The 21,981-nt window shown below is 38.0% G+C and overlaps 1 protein-coding gene across 1 annotated transcript in view; it reads right to left on the reverse strand.

The window, feature by feature from the left end:
- Nucleotides 1–4,041: 4,041 nt before the first annotated feature.
- Nucleotides 4,042–21,981, reverse strand: part of SMAD5 (SMAD family member 5) — a 49,776-nt gene continuing 31,836 nt past the window's right edge. Inside the window, exons 3-7 of the mRNA XM_055142697.1 lie at nucleotides 19,584–19,835; nucleotides 16,800–16,919; nucleotides 12,858–13,079; nucleotides 10,665–10,921; nucleotides 4,042–8,916 (exon numbers count right to left, since the gene is read on the reverse strand). Coding sequence (XP_054998672.1) covers nucleotides 8,773–8,916; nucleotides 10,665–10,921; nucleotides 12,858–13,079; nucleotides 16,800–16,919; nucleotides 19,584–19,835 — 995 coding nt within the window. The 3' untranslated portion in view covers nucleotides 4,042–8,772. The remainder of the gene's footprint in view (nucleotides 8,917–10,664; nucleotides 10,922–12,857; nucleotides 13,080–16,799; nucleotides 16,920–19,583; nucleotides 19,836–21,981) is intronic.

Below are 21,981 nucleotides of genomic sequence, written 5' to 3' on the forward strand. Positions count from 1 at the left end.
TCTCTCCAGTGCACCCAGAGCAATTTTAAAAATGTCCTTCACTACAGTCCTGCTCCTTTTCCAACAAAAAGGAACCACAACTGGAGTTAGTGACCAGAAACACCCAGCTGTCTTTATTCACTCCCCATGAGGGTAGAAGGAGGCGCTCCCACTGTGTGCTATCACTCCAGCCCCACTCCAGCTCCCACTGACAGCTCTGCTCTGCAGTTTGCGGGAAACCGAGTTGGCAATCAGCTTGCAGGAAAGCTTTGAGGAAACTGAGCAAAAGCATAGGGAAGTATGAAGCAGGCAAGACTGGACAGTTATTACAAAGAACCCTCGCCGCCAAGTTCCTCCCTCACGTAACCTTCTAGGGTGGCAGAAGCTTGTCATCCTCAGACCCTGGCTTCCATGGCCACTTCGACGAAGTTCCTGCCATCATATCTGCATTCTAACCATTGGAAAAAGGAAGGACTTAAAATGGTGCAAGGCCTCTGCTCTATCCTATTGGCCAGATAGACTCAGTCTGGAAAATGCAGTATGCAGCAGGACACTGATATCTCCCACGTGGGGAGAACAGGGGCTGTTTTCATAGGAAGATCAGCTCTGCAGTCTTTTTATCGACGCCTGGTCTGTGGCTTACAGCTAGCCTTTTACCTTCCAGGGCTCACAACTGGGCCTAAGTTACTCTGTAAACTTAACAAAAGTTTATGTAAAGAAAAGGCAATCATGGAATATTTACTATTTATTAATCTTACCTAATGGTGACATAACCCTTCAATCCTCTGTTTTCTCTCCCTCCAATTATACACTCCTCAGGAAAATTAATCTTTTTCCAGAAGTAGAAATATGGGTCACTATGTTCCCTCTCTCCAGGGTATTATTTGCAGTGTCCCCGTAACTGTGTTCAGAGGCACATCTCTTATTCACAACAGTTGGGAATGACTTTCTAGGAGCTAAATCAGGGCACCAGAATCCAAATGCAGGTTATTGTCCACCCCTGGAAGCTACGGAATAAAAAGCATACCTTTTGAGGTTATTTTTGCCTGTCAAATGCATCAAGGAAACTGTGCCCTTTCCACTTTCTCAGAGAAAATATAACAATGTCAAGTTGCTGGGTTAAGACCCCAATATGACTTGTTAATTGTGTGGGTTCTCTAGCCACCATTCCAGAATCTTGATAACTGTGAGGCACAGAGCCAGCAATGGAAATTTAAAGACTATTAAGTGTTCTGCTGGACTCGTTGAGTTTCTCTCTTTCTTTTCCTCAAAGGCATGTTATACAAAGATGCAATAGTCTTGAATTAGCATCCATCCAAGAATTTTATTGTTCCCTAAGAGTTGAAGAGGTAAATTCCAGCATTAAGCAAAATCGCCCCTGACACAGTTATTTCATTCAGTGAACTTGAGTGTGATGCTCCATCAGGAACTGAGGGGGTCCTAGTGCCCCTACAGAACATTCCTGGCCACAAACTGCCACCGTCTGAGCAGAGTGAAGAAAATAACATAGTTGGACGGTGCTGACGACTCTGAGGAATGAGCATGCCTTTTTCCTTATGTGCCAGGTCTTCCCTTCCTTCTTTCTGAAAGCATTCCCAAATTAATCCCAGTAGATTTTACTTGTCACTTCGACTCCCTCATTAAAATCATACATTGCTGGTATGATGTCTTACATTTTGGAAAGGCCTGCCTTTCAACAAAATAAGAGCAAGTTAAGACAGGGCACTCCCTCGGGTATACAGAATTCAAGAAACATTTTAGAACCAATTTCTTCAAGAGCATTTAGAGAAAGAGAAGCCATGCTATCAGCCAAATTTTTGTCAAAGAAAGGATGTACAGCAACTACCAGAATAGGTTAGATGGGTACAAGCCTAAATGTTTAGTGGTTCATTGATGGTTTGGGATTTTGTGTATGTATTTTTCAGTATCATTAAAATTTTCAGAACTGGTCTTATACAAAAGTAGTATTTAAGCCAGGGGTGGAAAAAGGCTGAAAAGCTCTGATTCAAAAAGAAATAACAGGTGAGGTTTTCACTGGGTGGAAATAAGGATAAGTGGTCTTTGAGGACAAAGTATGAGAGGATCAAACATCAAACTCTGGAAAACATCCATAGCTGTTTTCCAGAGGAAACATCTCACGGAAATTACATGCACACCCACCTGCTGAAGCCAGACTCCACTGTCGCCTGGATACTCCTCAGACCCGCCATCCAACACGCTGCACGGTGGAGACAGGTAAGCAGGTTGCCAACAACTCCTAAAGTGATTTGCATCAACCGAACAGATTGACTTTTGACAAAAGCCAATGAAAGATAGGTTTACAAATTACACCGCCCGCCCCAAAATCTGCAATACTGAAAATGTTCAATGGAAGAAACTTTAAAAAATTCTTCCTCCTCTGTGAACAGTTTGTACTACAGTGCTAAATAAGTACTTTCTCATAAACTTGTCCCAGCCTGCTGACAGCCTCCTTGTATTTATAAAATACGAAGTGCATCAAACGCCACTGTGCTGTTGAAAGTGTTAGCATCGCTTTTTGGGTGAGAACTAAAGAGGATGTCACAATTGATCCCTTCAGCACCTGCTGTTTTTGGCCATAGCAATTTGGAAACTAATTATCTTAAATCTAAGAGAAGACAACACCTCTAAATGTTCACTAAAATCTTTTGCTAGAACAAACATGTTTTGTAAGATGTACTTCTATAATAGCCAATGAAGTCATTAAATACTTCACTGCCTTTTATTTGAACTTAAAGGGCCCAAGAAGGTACAGGTTTGCTGAAATGGATTCTTTTGATGAAGGCTTTCCTCCAAAGAGAATAATAAGGGTTTTTACATTTATTATTTTGAGCTAAAATCTTTAGTTTTTCTACTTCTCTGTGGGAGGGGTGGCCCATGGATACACACCATCCTCTCCTAATTAGCTTACATTTGTTGTTTCTATCATACAGTGATAAGCACACACCTGGGGAAGATATAAAAATAAAACAATGTTGTGTCTTTATAACAAGTTACTTTGAAGTAAAAATGAAGCTAATTCACAAAATGGACAATCCAAGAGTTGACCTACAAAGGATAAACAGCGTCAGAAAAAAGTCCTCCATGTCAAACTAGAAGAAATGTGATCATAATTACAAGAGGATTTGGGACCATACCTGATGATTATGAGGGGCGGGGTTGGGGAGGGATCCAGGCATACTCCTTGCAATGATGCCACACCCAGGGTGCTCGAGTGCCACTCGGTGCCAGGGAGCAAACCCTGGTCTCTCACATGACAGACTTGTGCTCTAATACTTGAGCCACAGCCCCCACTTCTAAAAAGATCATTTTCCACCACTTGTCTGGATATATATCAAATACTAAGACATATATCAAATATATTATATATATATATAAAACACATATTTAAAGGAGCTTACCATTATGTTTAAATGTTTATCATTAAGTAACTCTTTTTAAAAACATTACAAGCCAATTTTGGAGTGAAAATGGAAGGTGTGATAGTTATGCAGAAGCAACAATGGTGTAGTGGAATCCAGTAGCTCTTTTGTATCAGGTGGTCCTGAGTACTTTAGGTACAATCCTTCATTTAATTTTCCCCTAAATATGTAGACATTTACTTTCCAGACCAGGAAAACCTAAGGGACCAGCACTAAGGACACCGAGTTCCAGGGCTGATGTAGGCTGACTGCCTCCATGGCATTCTGTCCACCTCCCATCACCCAGTCACAGCCGCAGTGAGGCCAGGGCCAAGAGATGGGAAAGGAGAGGTCAGACTCTAGCCCTGCCCCAACACCCCAAGTCCAGGTCCAAACACTTTCTCTAAGCAAAACTAGACAGAAAAAAACATATCAACTCTCCTATCTGAATGGGACATGATTGCTCATTCTAAACCAATCTCATCCCGAGTCCCAAGACATAGAATCATGGACTATTTATTTTCTTCCACTGGTACACAAACACCTTCGACCCTACAGGTTCACAGCGGCTGATGCTCTCCTCCCTTCATAATGCAATGAGACTTATCAAGTCACAACAGTACAAAAACAAATGACACATTAAGTAGGTTTCAAGGTTTATTAAAATAAAGTATTAGCAAACATATGCAAAAACAAAAATTCTCAAGAGTTATTATGGCTTTGACAAGCATAATAGTAAAACCTAATACATCTTATAGGTAAAAAAAAGTAACAGAATCGAGGCATGTGGCTAGAAATTTATTTTCTACAACATAAACAGAAGCAGAACTACTACAAACAAGCAGGCCTACCGTGCAGCCACTGGTTTGGTTGGGATCATCTTGAATTTGAAACACCCTTTTAAGAGAACACGGGTAGGTAAATACAAACATCCAGTTTTCATGATTGTACTGCTATCAAATTTTAAATTGAGTCATTTTCAAAATGAGACTAACCAAGTAGGTTACGAAGAAAATCAGTTGCCAGATTATAATCTTTAAGAGTCCCTAAGGTTTAAATTATTCCCTGAAAAACTCAAAGCAACATCATCTCCAGCAGTATTAGAAAAGAAAAATCAAATCCTAAAAAAATTTTCTTCTTTTACAAAAGGACTTGTTTGGCCTCACTGGAGTTTTGTTATAACTAATATCAGCTAGGATTAAGGCACTACCTAATACTAATGAGGAAACAGTATCTACCTGTACATAAAATTCTGAACTTTAAACACAAACACACACACACACACACACAAACACACACACACACACCCCAACATGTTCATATTAAGTCGTTAAAAGATAACCGTTTCTGATTATTTCAGGAATTTTAAGAGCTGGATTATCTGGACAAGAACCACACAATTCCATTCTGCTATGAGTAGCAGAATAAACCTGCTCCTGAGCTGGAACTTTTCAAAAGCAATCTGCCACTTGTCTGATAGCAACTGTTGCCAACAAATACTATAGCATAAGCTCTTTAGTAATAATAAAAAAAAAAAAACGAATACACGCCTTCTCACTGGTTTTTGTAAAGCAGCCCCATTTTAGGGTAACATGTCAGTTATAATATAGTTGTACTTTAGAAAGTTAAAGTTTATATTATGAATAATCTAACACAGACTTGATAAATACTGTTAATTGGGAGACACTAAACAGCAATCCAGTGAATTTCAAACAACTGTCCAACTTTCTGCCCAGCAGGTAGAATTGGTTCTACAAAAGAAGTCCTTTGAATTCTCACTTTCTATACTTGCATGTCTGCGAGAAAACCTCCCCAGACTCCCACACGTATAAATGCTCATGCCGTGGGAAGAGCCAGCATCAAACCCGTGACTCATCCCAACCCCCCAATAAAAAAGCTGCCCTAGTGAACATCCGAGGGGACCACCCATAAACCAATACTTAGGAAAATTCCCCTCCAAACACTGCTAAAACCACCAAGCTTGAAAGACCCTTGATTACCTACCTGATATGTAAAGTAAGGACAAGTGAGAGGGATTAGACGAGTTTACTAGTAAGACAAAGTTAACCCAAAATGTAAAGTCATCATTGGAAGCTGCATTCAACAGTTATCAAAAGATCCTTCCTTCTCCAGGAAGTAGAGAGGAATATATCAAAGATGGAAAAATGATAGTGATACAAAGTAATATTAAGCAAATAACTAGGAAAAGTAAGGAGAAAATGGCTCTACAAATTAGACTTCTCTCTAGTAGAGGTTTAGCACTTTAACAGGTACTTTGTATCACAGAGTTTCTCTTTTACTGTCAGGGTTTCAGTTTTTGGCATAAACTTTCTCTTCAACATAACAACACTGTTACAAAGGAGTTTCTCAGAGGTGCCCTTGGGTTAATATCAAATATTTTGTAATATGACCCCAGTTTTCTTGAAAATGCATCTGAATATGCAAAGATCATTTTACATTCTAAGAGATTATCTTGCTCTCAAATGTTATAGCAAGTATAAAACAGCTACATCTTCTCTGTATTACATGCAGCTTATTGAACTATCTAGAAATCTCACTGTGAAGTTCATTTTAGAAACCCATTCAATTACAATTTATTCAGATATCAACAATAAATGTAAAAAACAATTTATATCATCATGAATAGTATCGGGCCTCTTGAATTGATGCCTTCCTTGAAATTTCTCTGAAGAAAAATGTTAGGGTAGGTACATCAGTAGCATGCCTACTAATTTACATTCCTTAGCCAAACAATATCAACCATAGCATAATACTCTATTACATAAATCCCATTTATGTAAATTCCATTTTTCTACAGTTGAGATCTTTTTATAGCTTTAATTCATTACTGAGAAAGATTCCTCTTCCTGCACTTACCAAACTGGTTGCAATTTCATTATTCCCAAACTCTGTCTTTTTAGGTGGTACACATTAATATATATTATTAAATGTGATTATGTCAGTAGTGTTTTCATAAATTTGATTTATGAACTATAGACCATGCTAAATATTAGATAAAAACACAAAACTAATTTTCTGGAATGATTTTTCAGAAGTACTTTCTTTATGTTGATGAGGGTTTTAATATTTTTGAAAAAAGCCTGTTAGCAATTTTTATTTCCCCTCCATGAATACTGGGCATCCTTAGAAATTATGAAAAAATTTGACTGATTAAAGTTTTCAATTGAAGCTCAAGAGGTTGGAGTTAGTAACATCTAAGAAATATAACATGTTCATACTTCTCCATGAAACTCTTATGAGCTAACAGTTTTACTATTGTCATTCAGTGAGATCAAACTTTTAAGAGAAAACACAAAGAAGGCCCTGCAAGTGAAACCCTGCTCAACTCCAAAGGTCTTGACAGAATCTTGGCCCAAATGGAAATAATTTTTAATGAAGTCAGTTGAAAGCATCAATGAAACAATAGTTTCCACCAGTGCAAGCCCATTGAAGTCATGAGCCTGTTAGGCAAAAAGAATGATAAAAACAGATCAAGTCTATCACTAAGCAAATAATCTTTCTGTGGCTGATAATTCTGGAAGTATGAAAATGCATTCACATAAATCCTAAGGCTTAGATGCCTATCAGAATATGTCCTTTTACCCAGTTATTAACTGTGAGCTGAAACATATATGGCACTTCATCTGAAAGGACTAAAACCATCCACTGGCTGCACTTTGTAAAAGCAATAAATAACATCACAGGAAATAAAAGGGCAGTATTCTTCTTTCCTCAAAAAAATAAAATGCATGTTATTCCTCATAAAGTCAGAAGGGCAAAATAGAAAGTCAAATCAAACAACACTTAAATAGAACACATTATGTACTTTCAGGAGGCACAAGAAAATAAGCTTCTTCTGATAGTCAAATCAGGTTGTTGTTTTTTTTTTCCTGAAGTCATTTCTTTGTTTTCATGTCCAAAGTATCTGACTGCTCCCAGAAAAAGGGGTTAAAGTTTTTAAATAAAACCTTTAACCACCAGTGATTAAATGGGTATTTTAGAATTTTCATGGTTTTTTCTGTAAGGATTTTCTGAGAGGAAAGCATCCACACAGGTGCTACAGAAAAAATGAGAACATGCCAGGTAACCAAGAGAGTGGTCTGCCCTCTTAGATATGTGAACTTATTTTAAAATCATCTGTTCCAAACACCACTGCTGGTAGTTACCAAGGATCACATCACGCGCCTCAGTCCCATGACCAGACCAGACTGGAGAGTCTCCTATGGTTTACAACCAATACGAGGTATGAGCAGTGGGTTTAATTAAGTACATGACTTCCCAACATTAATAACATTCGTAAAATGGTAGGGAATTTAAAAGGCACCTTAAATTGGAGCAGTAGAATAACAGTCTTATAAACTAGGTTGAAATAAAAGTTAGAAAAAGAGTAACTTCCTACAAATTAGCTATAGATTACAGTGTTTCTTAATAAAAAAGGTACCCAAGAAAATAAAGATGAGCATCTAAGTCCAAGTCGTTTGAGTGTTTCACAAAAGATTATACTAAAAAACTGTCATCTATCAAAGTGCAAAATGAAAGAGTAATGCATGTCAAAATTAGAGTTCTTGCAATGTTAGCCATAAGCAGCAAACATAGCCAAAAAAAAAAGGGGGGGGGGCTGTGCATGCACTGTCACTAGCTATAAAGTAGTAGTACATCTGAGAGTTTCTGAATAAATGTCATCTACTGGAGATTTGTTTGCAATCATTACTTTTTTTAAGGACAAAGGAAATGTTTTACAAAAGATATGTTGAGTGAAGTCACAATACACTGACAAACATTTAACTGTATTAAATGTACATTTTATGATTTTGCATTTCTGAACACTACTTGTTAGAGCAGTGCATAGTGTTCCTTCAAATAAAGTTTTAGAGTTTCTCTTAAGCCCCTACTGTATACTTTCACAAAATAATGAATTATACTTTTTTTAAGTTGGTGGGACAAAGAAACTGGCTTAAGTACAGATTCTAAAAGGTCAAGAGTAGAGGTAATTACTTTCAATTGAATATCCTCTTACATGATTAGAATTTTTCATCATATGATGCTTATTTTAAAAAAAATCAGCAACAACAAAGAACTGCTGGGGACAACAGGGCAAAAGTATGTTCCAGTTTAAAACTGATGTCAAACTTCGGAACTGGGGCACAATACCTACTCTGTATTCTCACAACACTTTTGAGAGTTAATCACATGAACACAAATACAAATAAATGTAGATTCATCACAAAATACAAATGTATTGGTCACAATTATGTAGAAAAAAAAATAAGCTGTAATATCTGTTTTCCAAATATGCTCACAGTATCTGTACTGAAAGTTTCCCTAAAATTAAAACAAGTCCACTAATAACGTAATTGAAAAGAACACTTCTGCACTATGACACAGAAGATATGGGGTTCAGAGGGGAGCCCATCTGAGTGAGGACTTTATCCAGCCACTGAAGAGGGCCATGAAGATGAATCTCAATCCAACACGGGGTGCTAGTAACATCCTGACGGTGGTATTCCGCTCCCCAGCCCTAAGAAGATGAACAGAAATCAAAACACAGCCCTCTTTAGACTGTCAGTCTACACCAATTCTAACACAACAAAAAAAATAATGAAAAAGCATTTAAATCATCAAACCAAACTTAGCATTCACCACAGAGCTGAAAGTAATAACAGCTGCATTATTAAACTATATATTAATTTTTAAATTATGTATAATTCCCTAAGTAAAAATCCTTGGCGCTATGTCACATTCTTTTTCAATCAGACAAAGTCAACATAGTACAGTATCTCATAATCAAAAGATTAACATTCCCACAGTAAGATTTATTCTCACTTAATGGAGTAAGTCAAAAGCAAACAGTAGCCTCATATAAATTTATATAAGATTTTTTCAGGAAAAAGTTTTGAGTATTCATGCATTGGGGTTGTTGGCCTTTTAAATATTAGATAAGGAACAATAAATGTAATTAATACATACAAGTGTAATTAAAATGGTAATCAGTTATCCTTGAGATGAAAAATTAACAGGATACATATAACTTGGGCTGGAGCGATAGCACAGCAGTAGGGTGTTCGCCTTTCACGCGGCCGACCTGTGTTCGATTCCTCCACCCCTCTCAGAGAGCCCGGCAAGCTACCAAGAGTATGGAGCCCGAGCGGCAGAGCCTGGCAAGCTACCCGTACGTATTGGATATGCCAAAAACAGTAACAGTAAGTCTCTCAATGAGAGACATTACTGGTGCCCGCTTGAACAAATCAATGAGCAATGGGATGACAGTGACAGTGACATATAACTTGAAATGAACTCTTCATCCTAACAGACAAAAAAAAACCCCCAAAACAGCACTGCTTATAGCAGTTGTGCCCTGGAAAATTAAGCTGTGCAATGTAGCATGTGCTTCTATTTGTGTGTTAACTAGGCAAAAGCCATATTTCTTTAGAAGGGAAATACCTTTGGGCTACAGATTAATCTATGCTTACAAGAGAATTGCAGGGAAACACAAAATGGTAAGACTGAATGCCTAAAATACAAACAAAAAGCCTCCTCACATAGCATATAAAAGTTGCCTTTCTTTGGCTAAGTTCTTAAGGATCAGAGAGAGTAAAAGTTGCTTCACTATATCACGAGAACTCTTTGCAAATTTTGCCATGAGTCACCTCCGGAATGCTGATAAAAGTTCTCTGAACTTTGCAAATCCTTAATAACAGAGCTTAGATACAATTAAAATAGTAAGTTTAGTATTCTAGAGAGCTCTTGCCACCACTATACCAGGATCTAATAATAATTAAACTTAAAGAGCTACATTCTGCTAAAGAACTTAAAGTTTTGCCATTTTTAATATCCCCCAAGTGGTGCTTGAGGGCGGGAGGCCAGGGGCCTTTCCTGGCAATAGTCCTGAGGACTGTCAGCATGCAGGCCTGACAATTCAGTATTTGGACAGTTCAGTGCTAAAGGGAAGGCTCAAATGTGGGGGCCAGGACACACAATACTTGTGTTCTAGCCCACTGAACTTCCTAGGCCCTTAAAAGCAGTTCCAAAACCAAAAGTTTTCTAGATCAGGGATGTTGCTCGGTGGCAGAGCACCTGGTACATCCACCATGTACCAGGCCCCGGGTTCAATGCCCAATACGGAAAACTACATATTAAAACCCCATTAAATCAGGCCACAGTCACTACCATCTTGCATTTAACTAACAGGATTTAAAATTTTATAACACATGCAGTTATTATACATACCCGTGGTCACTCAAATTAAGCTAGTTCCAGCCCACTCACCTTGACAAAGCTCATTCGAATGGTACACATTTTGGTGAGCTCATACACTGCCTCAAACCCATGGTTGACAGACTGCGCCAGAAGCTGAGCAAACTCTTGATTGTTGAAAATTTTGAGGCTGCAGCTGCTTGGAATCTTGCAGACAGTGGTGGGGTGAAAGCCGTGATGGAAGTTGCAGTTCCTGCTCTGTACAAATATGCTGCTGTCGCTGAGGCACTCGGCATAGACCTCTCCACCGACATAGTACAGGTGAACACCTAGAGGTGGGCATCACAGCGGCCATGTTACCAAGGCTACTTACAGAGACCAAACAGGGTTGAAAAACAGGACCCACTTGTCTAAAGCCAACTTTCAAGTCTTCCAGCTGAAGCTACCACTAGGTGGCCTCATGTCTGCCAAATCTAAACCAGTCACCAACTACCTAAAACTTGAGCCTCAGGTTGACGGCACATTTGATTTTCAGTGTGCAGACTTTTCCCCTTTCCAACAACCACGTATCATCTCTGTGAGAAAGAGCAGTGGTGAAACAACAATCAATGACCGCTTTCAAAGGAATACTGTTTAGCTTTTTTGGCCAATGGGAAGAAAAGCAAGATTTTTTACAACCTTAATTCACATGCAATTTCAGGGTATAGAAAGAATCTTTCAATGGAAGATTTATTTTACTTTCCATTATGTGTTTGGAAATTTTAAACATACGTAATGACTATAGTTTTAATATGAAATATTCAAATTATATAGCTGAAGATAAAAGTCGTACTCAACCAACTTTTCACTGCTGCTGTATCACTGTATCACTGTCATCTCATTGCTCATCGATTTGCTTGAGCGGGCACATATAACGTCTCCATTGTGAGACTTGTTACTGTTTTCGGCACATCGAATACACCATGGGTAGCTTGCCAGGCTCTCGAGAGGGGTGGAGGAATCAACCCGGGTCAGCCACGTACAAGGCAAACGCCCTACCCGCTGTGCTATCGCTCCAGCCCTCACTGCTAGCAATGCAAAAAAGGCGAATACTGTTCATATATAACTCATGAATTTTCACAATCTTGGGTCTGTCACATGTTCTATATATTGACAAATAAAAATGACCCATGGGAAAAATGGTCTCGGAATGTATACTGAGAGAAAGTGAAAACTTGTTCTAAAATTGAAAAAATTTACTGATGTCTCCTAAATTATTCTATAGTAGTACAAAAATAAACGCATAAAAATGACACATTTTACCTGAAAAAAAAAAAAATCAGAGCTAATGGGCCAAAAAAGAGAAACTTGCAACCTATTTTTAACTTTCTGATCTCTTCAACAGGAAATCACATCACAATTATAATGATTTACCATTTGTTCCTAGTTTGGATTAAGACTTCATTAAGTCAAAGAACAAAAAGCAGCAAGGGATAAAAAAAAAAAGTTTTTAAGATTCAGACAATATACTCTATCTGGGATAGGTTTCCTTTCAGACCACTTGTTTTATGAAATTCTGACATTTCATTGTAGTGTCAAAGTTCCTAGCTTGTTGTGGAAACTGGCTTTAAGGGTGAGTTATAAATACAACTGTTCCCTGAATTTGAAAGCTAGGAGGGGTGATGGTGAAGTCAGCAAAAACCTATCATTAAACTGGATTTCCTACCTGTAATCCTGCTACTCCAAGATAATGAAAAATTTTTAAAAATTTTATTACAGTTTAGGTAATATGCTTATAATAGTGTTAAAATTTATAGTATTGATGTACAAAGTTGTATTTCACCACCATGAAAGTGTGCATGACTCCCCTTCATTGTCCCCAGGTCACCTCTAGTCTGATCTTAGGATAATGGAAATTTTTACCAGCCACCTCAACCCAAAACATTACACAAATACAATTATAATGAAAGTTTAATCCTTCATCGTCATTCATATATGCCAGAACTATTCATTATGAGTCAGGTATTATTCTAACCACTGAGGACATTGTGACCAAGCGAAGTACTGCTAAAGTATATACTCCTGTTTGAGAGACTAAGAAAGTAACAAAAATATAAAGTGATTTCAGATCCTAAGCAGTAGGAAGTAAAACTATGCAGAGTAAGAGGAACGTGTCTTAGGTAATGCATCTTTAACACCTGCGACTCAAGCAGAGACCACGTCTTCAGTTTCTTTGTGTGTTCAGCATCGCACACACGCATGGCTGTAGGGAAATGACAAGATTACCTTTTCCAATGTGTCGCCTAGTATTTTCAATTGTTGAATTCCGGTTAACATTCGACAACAAGCCCAAGCAGAATCTACTTTTGTTATTTGAGGGATCTGTGAATCCATCTACTAACACGCTTGTAGAAGAGGCATGAAAAGCTTCCCCAACGCGATTGTTTAATTCATAGTAGACAATTGAACACCAATGTTTGGGCTCCTCATAAGCAACCGGCTGAACGTCTGTGAACAAACCAGACAGAAAGCAGGTTTAATGAAGGATGCTCAGAAAGTCCTGATTCTTGAGCTTCTAAACTTAATTAAACCCAAGCACAGAAAGAAGATTTTTTTAAGTAGTCAGTCATATGTGTAAAAATTAACCCAGACCACCATCTCACATTATACACAAAAAAGTCAATTCAAAATGGATGTAAGACCTGGTATCAGACCTAAACCTACAAATTATATTGAAGAAAATAGACAAAAATCCTTCAGGACACTGAACCTAAAGGCACCTTCAATAATTCAATGCCATTGGCCAAACATATAGAAGCAAGAATAAACAAATAGAATTACATCAAATTAAGAAGCTTCTGCACTACAAAAAAAACAATGATGAGAATAAAAAAAGACTCCCCAAGACCTGGAAGAAAATATTTGCCCTTCGCTAAACTAACAAAAAGTCAAAGAGTCAATATTCAAGATATATTAAATATTCTCATAAAATTAGTTTATCTTGACAAAGGATCCAGGAAAATATGGAGACAAGATAGTCTTTTCAATAAATGGTACAAGAACAACTGGTATTCAGATGCAAAATATCAATCTACACATGTATTTTATAGCCTTCACACACAAAAAAATATCAGAATCGATCATAAATATGAATCTAAAACTATTAAAACTTCTAGAAGTACAATATCCATGAAAGAGGGACTAGAGATAACAGCGAGTAGGGTGACTGGCTTGCACACAGCAGATCCAGGTTCGATTCCTGGCACTGTATATGGTCCCCAAGCCGACCAGAGGTAATCCCTGAGCATCGAGCCACAAGGAAGTCCTGAACATAGATATGTATGACCCCAATACCCCCCCGCCCAAAAAAATCCATGAAAGAAATCACTGACAAACTGGATTTTATGAAACAACACTGTTAAGTGATTTTTTTTAAAAAAAGGCACTGACTTGATAAATTTTTTTTACATCAATAAAAAGCTAAATCAATTGACATGAACAAAGACCTCGCGAAAGAAAACATATTAACAAGTACATAAAAAGATGCTCTGTACCATGTCATCAGGGAAAACATAAATCAAAATAACAATAAAACACTACTATACACTGTCACTGTCATCCCATGGCTCATCGATTTGTTCAAGCGGGCACCAGTAACGTCTCTCATTGTGACACTTATTGTTACTGTTTTTTTGCATATCCAATATGCCACGGGTAGCATGCCAGGCTCTGCCGTGCAGGCAAGATACTCTCGGTAGCTTGCTGGGCTCTCTGAGAGGGGTGGAGGAATCAAACACAGGTCGGCTGCTTGAAAGGCGAATGCCCTACCACTGTGCTATCGCTCCAGCCCACTACTATATACATATACATAAAATCACAAAAATGGGCAAAATCTAAACACTGATAACACCAAATGTTTCTGAGTATGTGGAACAAACTGGAACTCTCATTACTAGTGGGAACTGCAAAACGGTAGTTGGGTGATTTCTTACAAAACTAAAATTGCTCCTATCAAAAAACCAAGAAAATGTGTCACTGTATCACTGTCATCCCGCTGCTCATTTATTTGCCCGAGCAGGCAGCAGTAATGTACACTGTGAGACTTGTTACTGTTTTTGGCATATCAAATATGCCATAGGTAGCTTGCCAGGCTCTACCTATAGTCTCGGTAGCTTGCCGGGTTCTCCGAGAGGGACAGAAAGGAACTCAATCCAGGTCGGCCACGTGCAAAGCAAGTGCCCTACCTGCTGTATATTCTTTGGTATATACAAAGGAACTGAAAACTTAAATTCAAGAAAAAATGTGCACACAGATGTTTATAGGATCTTTATTCGTAATTGCCAAATCATGTAATCAACTAAGATGTCCTTCACTAGGTGAACACATTTCAATTGAAATGAGATAGTAATACAGGATATACTGATATGGAGGCCATGTAAGCGAGAAATGAGGGCATGTGGGAACTCTGCACTTTCTGCCCAAACTAATCTGATCGATCTGTAAGGCTAAAACTGGTTTGAAAACTAACGCAATAAAAAAGAGTGCAAAGTATCAACTATGTTAGCACTGTCTATGAGTAAAAGATGATATATACTCACTCCTTTAATGTTTAATGCCAGAATTGCTATGAAAAAAACAATATATACCTACTATAAGATACTGATCAAATTCCCTTTTGTGAAAGAATCAAAAAGGCAGAGACATGCTTCATTCAATACCAGCAGAAATGTCTTTCTTGAAACTGAAACTGAGCACAAAAATCAGCAACTTCTCAATTTTCCTCAAGAATGTCAGGTTAGATAAAAAAAAAATGTAAGTAGGCAGATAGTTATTAACTATCAGTTAAGCTAAATAGTACAGAAATAATGGGTTAACTTTTGGGGGGGAGGGCAGGAGGGGCGGGTGGCAGCAGTGTTTGGGCTACACCCAGAGATGCTCAGCGCATAGAGCGCATAGACCTGGCTCAGCACTCTGGGATCACTCCTGGACGGCTTGAGCAACATATGGGGTGACTATATGGGGATCAAACCCAGGTCACCCGCATGCAAGGCAAGCACCCTACCTACTGTACGGTTAATTCTGGCCCCTGAACTGGTTATCTTTTGAAACTCAATGTTTATTATTCAACTGCATGGAATTTAGATGATGCAGAACAAAGGAAAAAAAAAATCAGCACTGACCCATAAAGAGAAGTCCCATAGGGCCCATAATCAAGCACACATACAAATGCAGAGCAGGAAGTTAAAAGAATAGTGTCAGGAAAACTTAAGAAAATAAGGAGCAGAAACTTACAGGGGAATGAAAGGCTAATAAGCAAAACTAAAATAACAATTTTGGTTAAGATAAAAAGAAAATGAAAAAGTTTTACTGAGCTGCAAGCATAGGACAATATTAACAGCTGACTGGAGGCACTACAGCTTAACTTTAATTTTCCTTTTGCCACCTTCATCAAACAAACAGAAAAAGACAAAACACAAAACACAAGTGAAATAAGAATTTTGGTGGAAAAAGACATGTATCTAGGAGGCAAAAAAAAATGTGATTGCCAAGTCTTTTAATGGAACCCACTCAGCTGTTTGCCTCAGACAAATTACATTCTAAGGTACACAAAACTAATCAAATGATGTGCTCTCTAGAAATGTTGTCACAAAATAAATGAGATGTGAGAATTCAAACATAAAACTTCATATTGAATCATTTTGTTCTAAATGAAGATAAATTCTGTGACTTACAGGATTAATATGACAAAATTTCTGTATAAATTCTAAACCTTGAAAAAGTAAAGATGTTATTCAACACTTAGACATTAAAAAACTATCAGGAAGCCTGGAATTTAACTGTTTTTAGAAATGTAAGGCTCTTGGGAAAATACAGTTCATTCAGTATCATCAAACACAGAGAACACTATTCTTTCAAGAAATGCAGCAAATGAAGCACCTTTTTCTTAACATCTAACAAACGAAGGGATTTATGGTCTAAAAACAATGTGGATTTTGAGGGTCTCTGAAACTGAGGATGTAAGTGGGGAAAAACCGCAAGTAGGTACAAAGGAGATTTTGTTAAGAGTTACAGAAATGCTCTAATGAATTGTGGTGATACTGAAAAATAATCACTAAATCATACAACTGACATGAATAAGTTTTATGCTATGAAGTATACCACAATAAAGCAGTTTATAAAAAGTGGTCAATAAGTTAAAACAATAAAGTAAACAGGGTATTTCTTTACCTCTGCTGGAGATACTGGGCATAATCTGAGGAATCATATTATTGCTGGTATCCATGGGCTGGGAATTATCTTGACCCATCTGATCATCTGGTGGCATATAGGCAGGAGGAGGAGTATCAGCTGAATGGGAGAAAATGGGAAGTCAAAATCCCAAAGGAAGGGTTTAAATTTGCAGCTTTCTCAAAGTTATTATCCTGAAAGCATTTCAAAGTTCTTAAGCTTACCTGCAGGAATCATTACTAAAGATTCACAAATATGTAGGACTCTATCTTGGGAGAAGGGAACAGGAAAGAAAACAGCACACTCAATACTTATTGAAAACCTACTATTGCCGCAAGCAATACAGAACAGTAAGATCAGGAGTGAAATTCACTAAAACAGAATTCAAGGTCAAGAATTCTGCCTTTAGCATATATCAAAAAGCCTCACTGTTGGCAGGAGTGTTGCCGGGTTCAACTTCTTTGGAAAGCAGTATGGAGATCCCTCAATAAAAACAGGAATAGAACTCCCACATTAATGGATCCTACAACTACTTGGCATCTACCCCCAAACAGAAAAACATTAATTCAAAAAGTTAATCACAGTGCTTGGTACAACAGATAAGATATGGAAACAGCCCATATGCCCAACTATGAATGAATGGATCGAGCTGTGGTACAGATTTGTCACTGTCACTGTCATCCCATTGCTCATGGATTTGTTCAAGTGGGCACCAGTAACATCTCTCATTGAGAGACTTATTGTTACTGTTTTTTGGGCATATTTAATACGCACAGGTAGCTTGCCAGGCTCTGCCGTACAGGCTCGATACTCTCAGTAGCTTGCCGGGCTCTCCGAGAGGGGCGGAGGAACAGAACTCGGGTCGGCTGCGTGAAAGACGAACGCCCAACCGCTGTGCTATCGCTCCAGCACATCATGGTATATCATGGTATAGATATACAATGAAATATTATACAGCTCTAAGAAAACAAAATCATATAATTTACCAAGATATGAATGGAACCAGAGGCTATCACACTAAGTGAAGTCAGCCAAAAGGTAAGGGATAGATATGGTATCTCAGAGATGGGACTTAAAAGATATACAGCAAGGTAGAACACAGGGCAAAAGGCAATACAGTTGGAGAACTAATCCAAAGAACTGAGTTTGGCAGGGAGGGAAGAAAGTGGGCGGGGGGCGAGGGGGATCTTGGGGACCTTGGAAGGAGGAGGTTGGGTACACTGGGGATAGGTCTGGTGTTAAATTTTTTCTTTTAAAGAAAAAGTATTTTGTCTTTAGGGCCAGAAAGAAAATACACTGGGTATGGCACTTGCCTTGCAAGCAGCCAACCAGTTTCCATCTGTGGTTAATACCTATGGTCTCCTGAGCACTGCCAGGAGAAGCCCTGAATACAGATAGGTGTGGTCCACATCAATTCCCAAAACCAAAATAAGAAAATTTTGTGTTTGTTTAGAATCAAATACGTGAGGAAGGGCAACTAATGCAAATCAATTTGAAAAACCAGGTTATGCTAGTTTGAATATTTAAGGGGCTACAGATGGCCTTTAAATTATCAAGACCATCGTGAATTGTATACTGTTATTTAAAACTGGAAAGCAAAACTTACCCCTTTTAAAAATTTACCATCAACACCAAAAGCAGGTATCTAATTCATTCAGAACTTGCTAATGTGGCTTATTAAATGACTGGACAATTCTCTTAGAAACTAAATGATAACAAGAAATCTTCTGAGGTGGTGGAATATGTGGACTGGTGAAGGGATGGGTGTTCGAGCATTGTATAACAGTCTCAAGCCTGAAAGCTTTGTAACTTTCCACATGGTGATTCAATAAAATTAAAAAAAAAAAGAAAAAGAAAAGAAAGAAAAGAAATCTTCTGAATTCCAACAACGGAGGCTGAAAACCCTAGCAAAAGCTACAGTTATAATTTGTTTTTGTTTCAGTAACTATAAATACAAACTATAATTTGTCTTTCACCCCAGGGTATGTACAAGATAAATTTTGAAACAGAGCTATAACCAACACAAAATTTAGCATAAACCATAGAAATTAGTTTTGGAATACATATCCAATTGCGAATTGAACAGCAAATTGAGATATTTAATTCCCATAAATCTTCACCCTTGTCCCCCAAACTGCATGACAATAACAGGTTAGCTAATTTAATCAGAATGATAAAATGATGTGTCCATTTATAACATACCATTAACAAAATTTAAAAACATTATAAATACTATCATTTTCCCAGGCAACTTGGATAACCTGTTTCCTAACTAAAGATAACTGGGGTTGATTTTAAACTTCCAAAATCTAAAATGATTTAACAAGCAATGTAGTACAGTTAGAAGAGCACAGACTTTAGTCAGAAACCCTGTTTGAAACCCCACATGTTTGCTGTGCAACCTTACACAGATACTTAATATCTTGAGAATAATATCAGTTCCTTTTTCCATCTGCACAACTGAAATATTATCTAAAAATATTTGTTGTTTGAAAGATTAAATTTCATGCAATAGCTTTCAAAGCAGTATCAGTTACAGGTAAGTCATTCCAACAGTACCTAGTCTCATGAATTATATAAAAACATTGAAAGTACTTCCAATTTTAAAAACACTCGGTACTTGGCAAAACAAATTCAAAACTGTTTGGAAATCAATTAACAAAGAATATAACACATAGCTAGTGCAAACATAGAGAAAAAAACATTCATTCACTAGGACTATTAGTGTAATAAAATTACTAATTCTCAGGGACTGTTGTTCCTATCCATAAAACAATTTCTCACCTGGGAGCTGAAATGGACTTCCGGGTCCAGAACTTGCCGGGGAGTTGGGGTAGGTGCTGCTTGCAGGGGAAGGCGGATAGGGGCTGTTTGGAGACAAGGGGAATGGAGTGTTGTTGGGCTGGTGAAAAGAATCTGGAAACGTGGCATTCTGTGGCATATGCGGTTCATTGTGGCTCAGGTTTCTAAACTGAACCAGAAGGCTGTGTTGTGGGTTGAATTCATTATGACGAGGCACTAACACTGGAGGTAAAACTGAAAGACAAAAATAATAATAATAATAATAACAATAATCAAGTCATTTGTGACCAATGACAGACACAAATATCCTATACATTTTAAAGAGCTAATAGAAATGATTCTGGGTACTAATAACTAACAAAAAACTACTTTTTTTTTTTTTTGGCTTTTTGGGTAACACCCAGCGATGTGCAGAGGTTACTACTGGCTTTGAGATCAGGAATTACTCCTGGCAGTGCTCAGGGGACCATATGGGATGCTGGGAATTGAACCTGAGTCCACCGCGTGAAAGGCATATGACCTACCCGCTGTACTGTCACTCCAGCCCCAAAACTATTTACTCCTAGGAAAGAATGTTTTGTAGAATCTTGAGTCTTCTACTTGCATAATAATTAAAGACCTTTCACCTCTATAATGTATTCCAGGAGACAGAAAATTCCAAAAGATACCGTTCTTCCACTCCAGTTCTATGATATGTCATATAAAATAAGCATGAAAGACAGGCCTTAATGAAATGAGACTTCAACAGAGAAGAGCACTTGCAGCTAGCCAGGAATGAAACCAAAAATTGCAAAATGAAGACATTTGCCTGGACCTTAACACCTGGCATTTTACAGAGAACTGCTAAGGGTGGGGAGAGTTGAGATTTTGTGAGCACGAATCTTACTCAAAATGAGATTTCTAACCATAAACATAATGAAAAACTGCAATACCTAAAAACCCTGAGATATATTTCTAAAAAGGTACATGTTAGTCTTATTTCACATGCTCACTTTCTCTCATAAATATACATTCCAATGTCTGGTCACTTTTTCTCATGGGAAATTAAAACAAACCTAATTTAAGCTCTTCCTGCATTGATTTACCTTTTCAACTTTCCTATACTGTCAATGTCACCACACCCCCAAAAAACTCACTTTAACACCATTCAGAAGCAACAAAATCAATCTTTTTTTAAAAATTTACCAGGCAGGTCCTACTTCCCCTCATCTACCTTAGAAACCAGAGTCTCTCGAAGTCAACATCTGTACTATGTTTTGTTTCCTTTCATTTCAGTGAACTGGTGCTGTAATTATTGACATCAGATTACAATTATCCTGTTAAAAATGTGCATTACCAGTTGCTGTACCTCTCTCAGATGATGGGGCAGCTGCCTGAAGGAGCGGGGAATTACAGAGCAAGGCTTTTCTATGTTTAGGTGGCAAGCAATCGGAAAGACTACGTCAAATAATTACTTCGGAATTCTAACCCATAACAAATTTGTTACCTTTCCCCCCTTTCTGTTAATACGACTGGCTTCTCTTATTATTATATTATCTGTGCATATAATTTGGGGGAGTTATTTTATTTTCATCCAGAATAATATATGGGGAGTTTCAAAGTATATATGCTGTAAGGTTATTTAAAAAAAACCCAGCAATTTCTAAGCCTCCTACCATTCTGCCTTCAGAAACAATAAATTTAAAATCAGTCATTTTTCAAACATTTTCTCCATAGATATAGTTATTAATTTTTGAGACATTATTTGTAGACTGTCACTGTCATCCGGTTGCTCATCGATTTTGCTCGAGTGGGCACTACTAACGTCTCCATCTTGAGATTTGTTGTTACAGTTTTTGGCATATCGAATACGTCACAAGTAGCTTGCCAGGCTCTGCCATGTGGGCGAGATACTCTCAGTAGCTTGCCAGGCTCTCCAAAGGGCAGAGGAATTGAACCCGAGTCAGCCACGTGCAAGGCAAATGCCCTACCACTGTGCTATCACTCCAGCCCATTTGTAGACTATTATGGTAAATGAAGAACTGTTCTTGTGTCATTCTGTCCAACTCCAACCCACCGACCATAAAATTACACTAAATTTTTTTATTAAATAATCTTAATATATGGCATTAATACTTCCAAAGATGCAACAGATTTGGTGGGGTTATTTTTTGGGGGGTCTTGGGGAGCACACTAGTGATGCTCAGGGGTTACTCCTGGCTCTACACTCAGAAACTACTCATAGCAGTACATGGAGGACCATATGGGATGTCAGATATGGAACCCAGGTCAGTCACATGCAAGGCAAGCACCCTACCCACTGTACATCTCTCCAGCCCCAGACCCAACAGCTCTGCCAGATTCTTATCAGCTTAATTTTCAGATGCTGTAAGTCTACTGA

This window comes from Sorex araneus, chromosome 6 (assembly GCF_027595985.1).
Source record: "Sorex araneus isolate mSorAra2 chromosome 6, mSorAra2.pri, whole genome shotgun sequence".
Taxonomy (NCBI): Eukaryota; Metazoa; Chordata; class Mammalia; order Eulipotyphla; family Soricidae; genus Sorex; species Sorex araneus.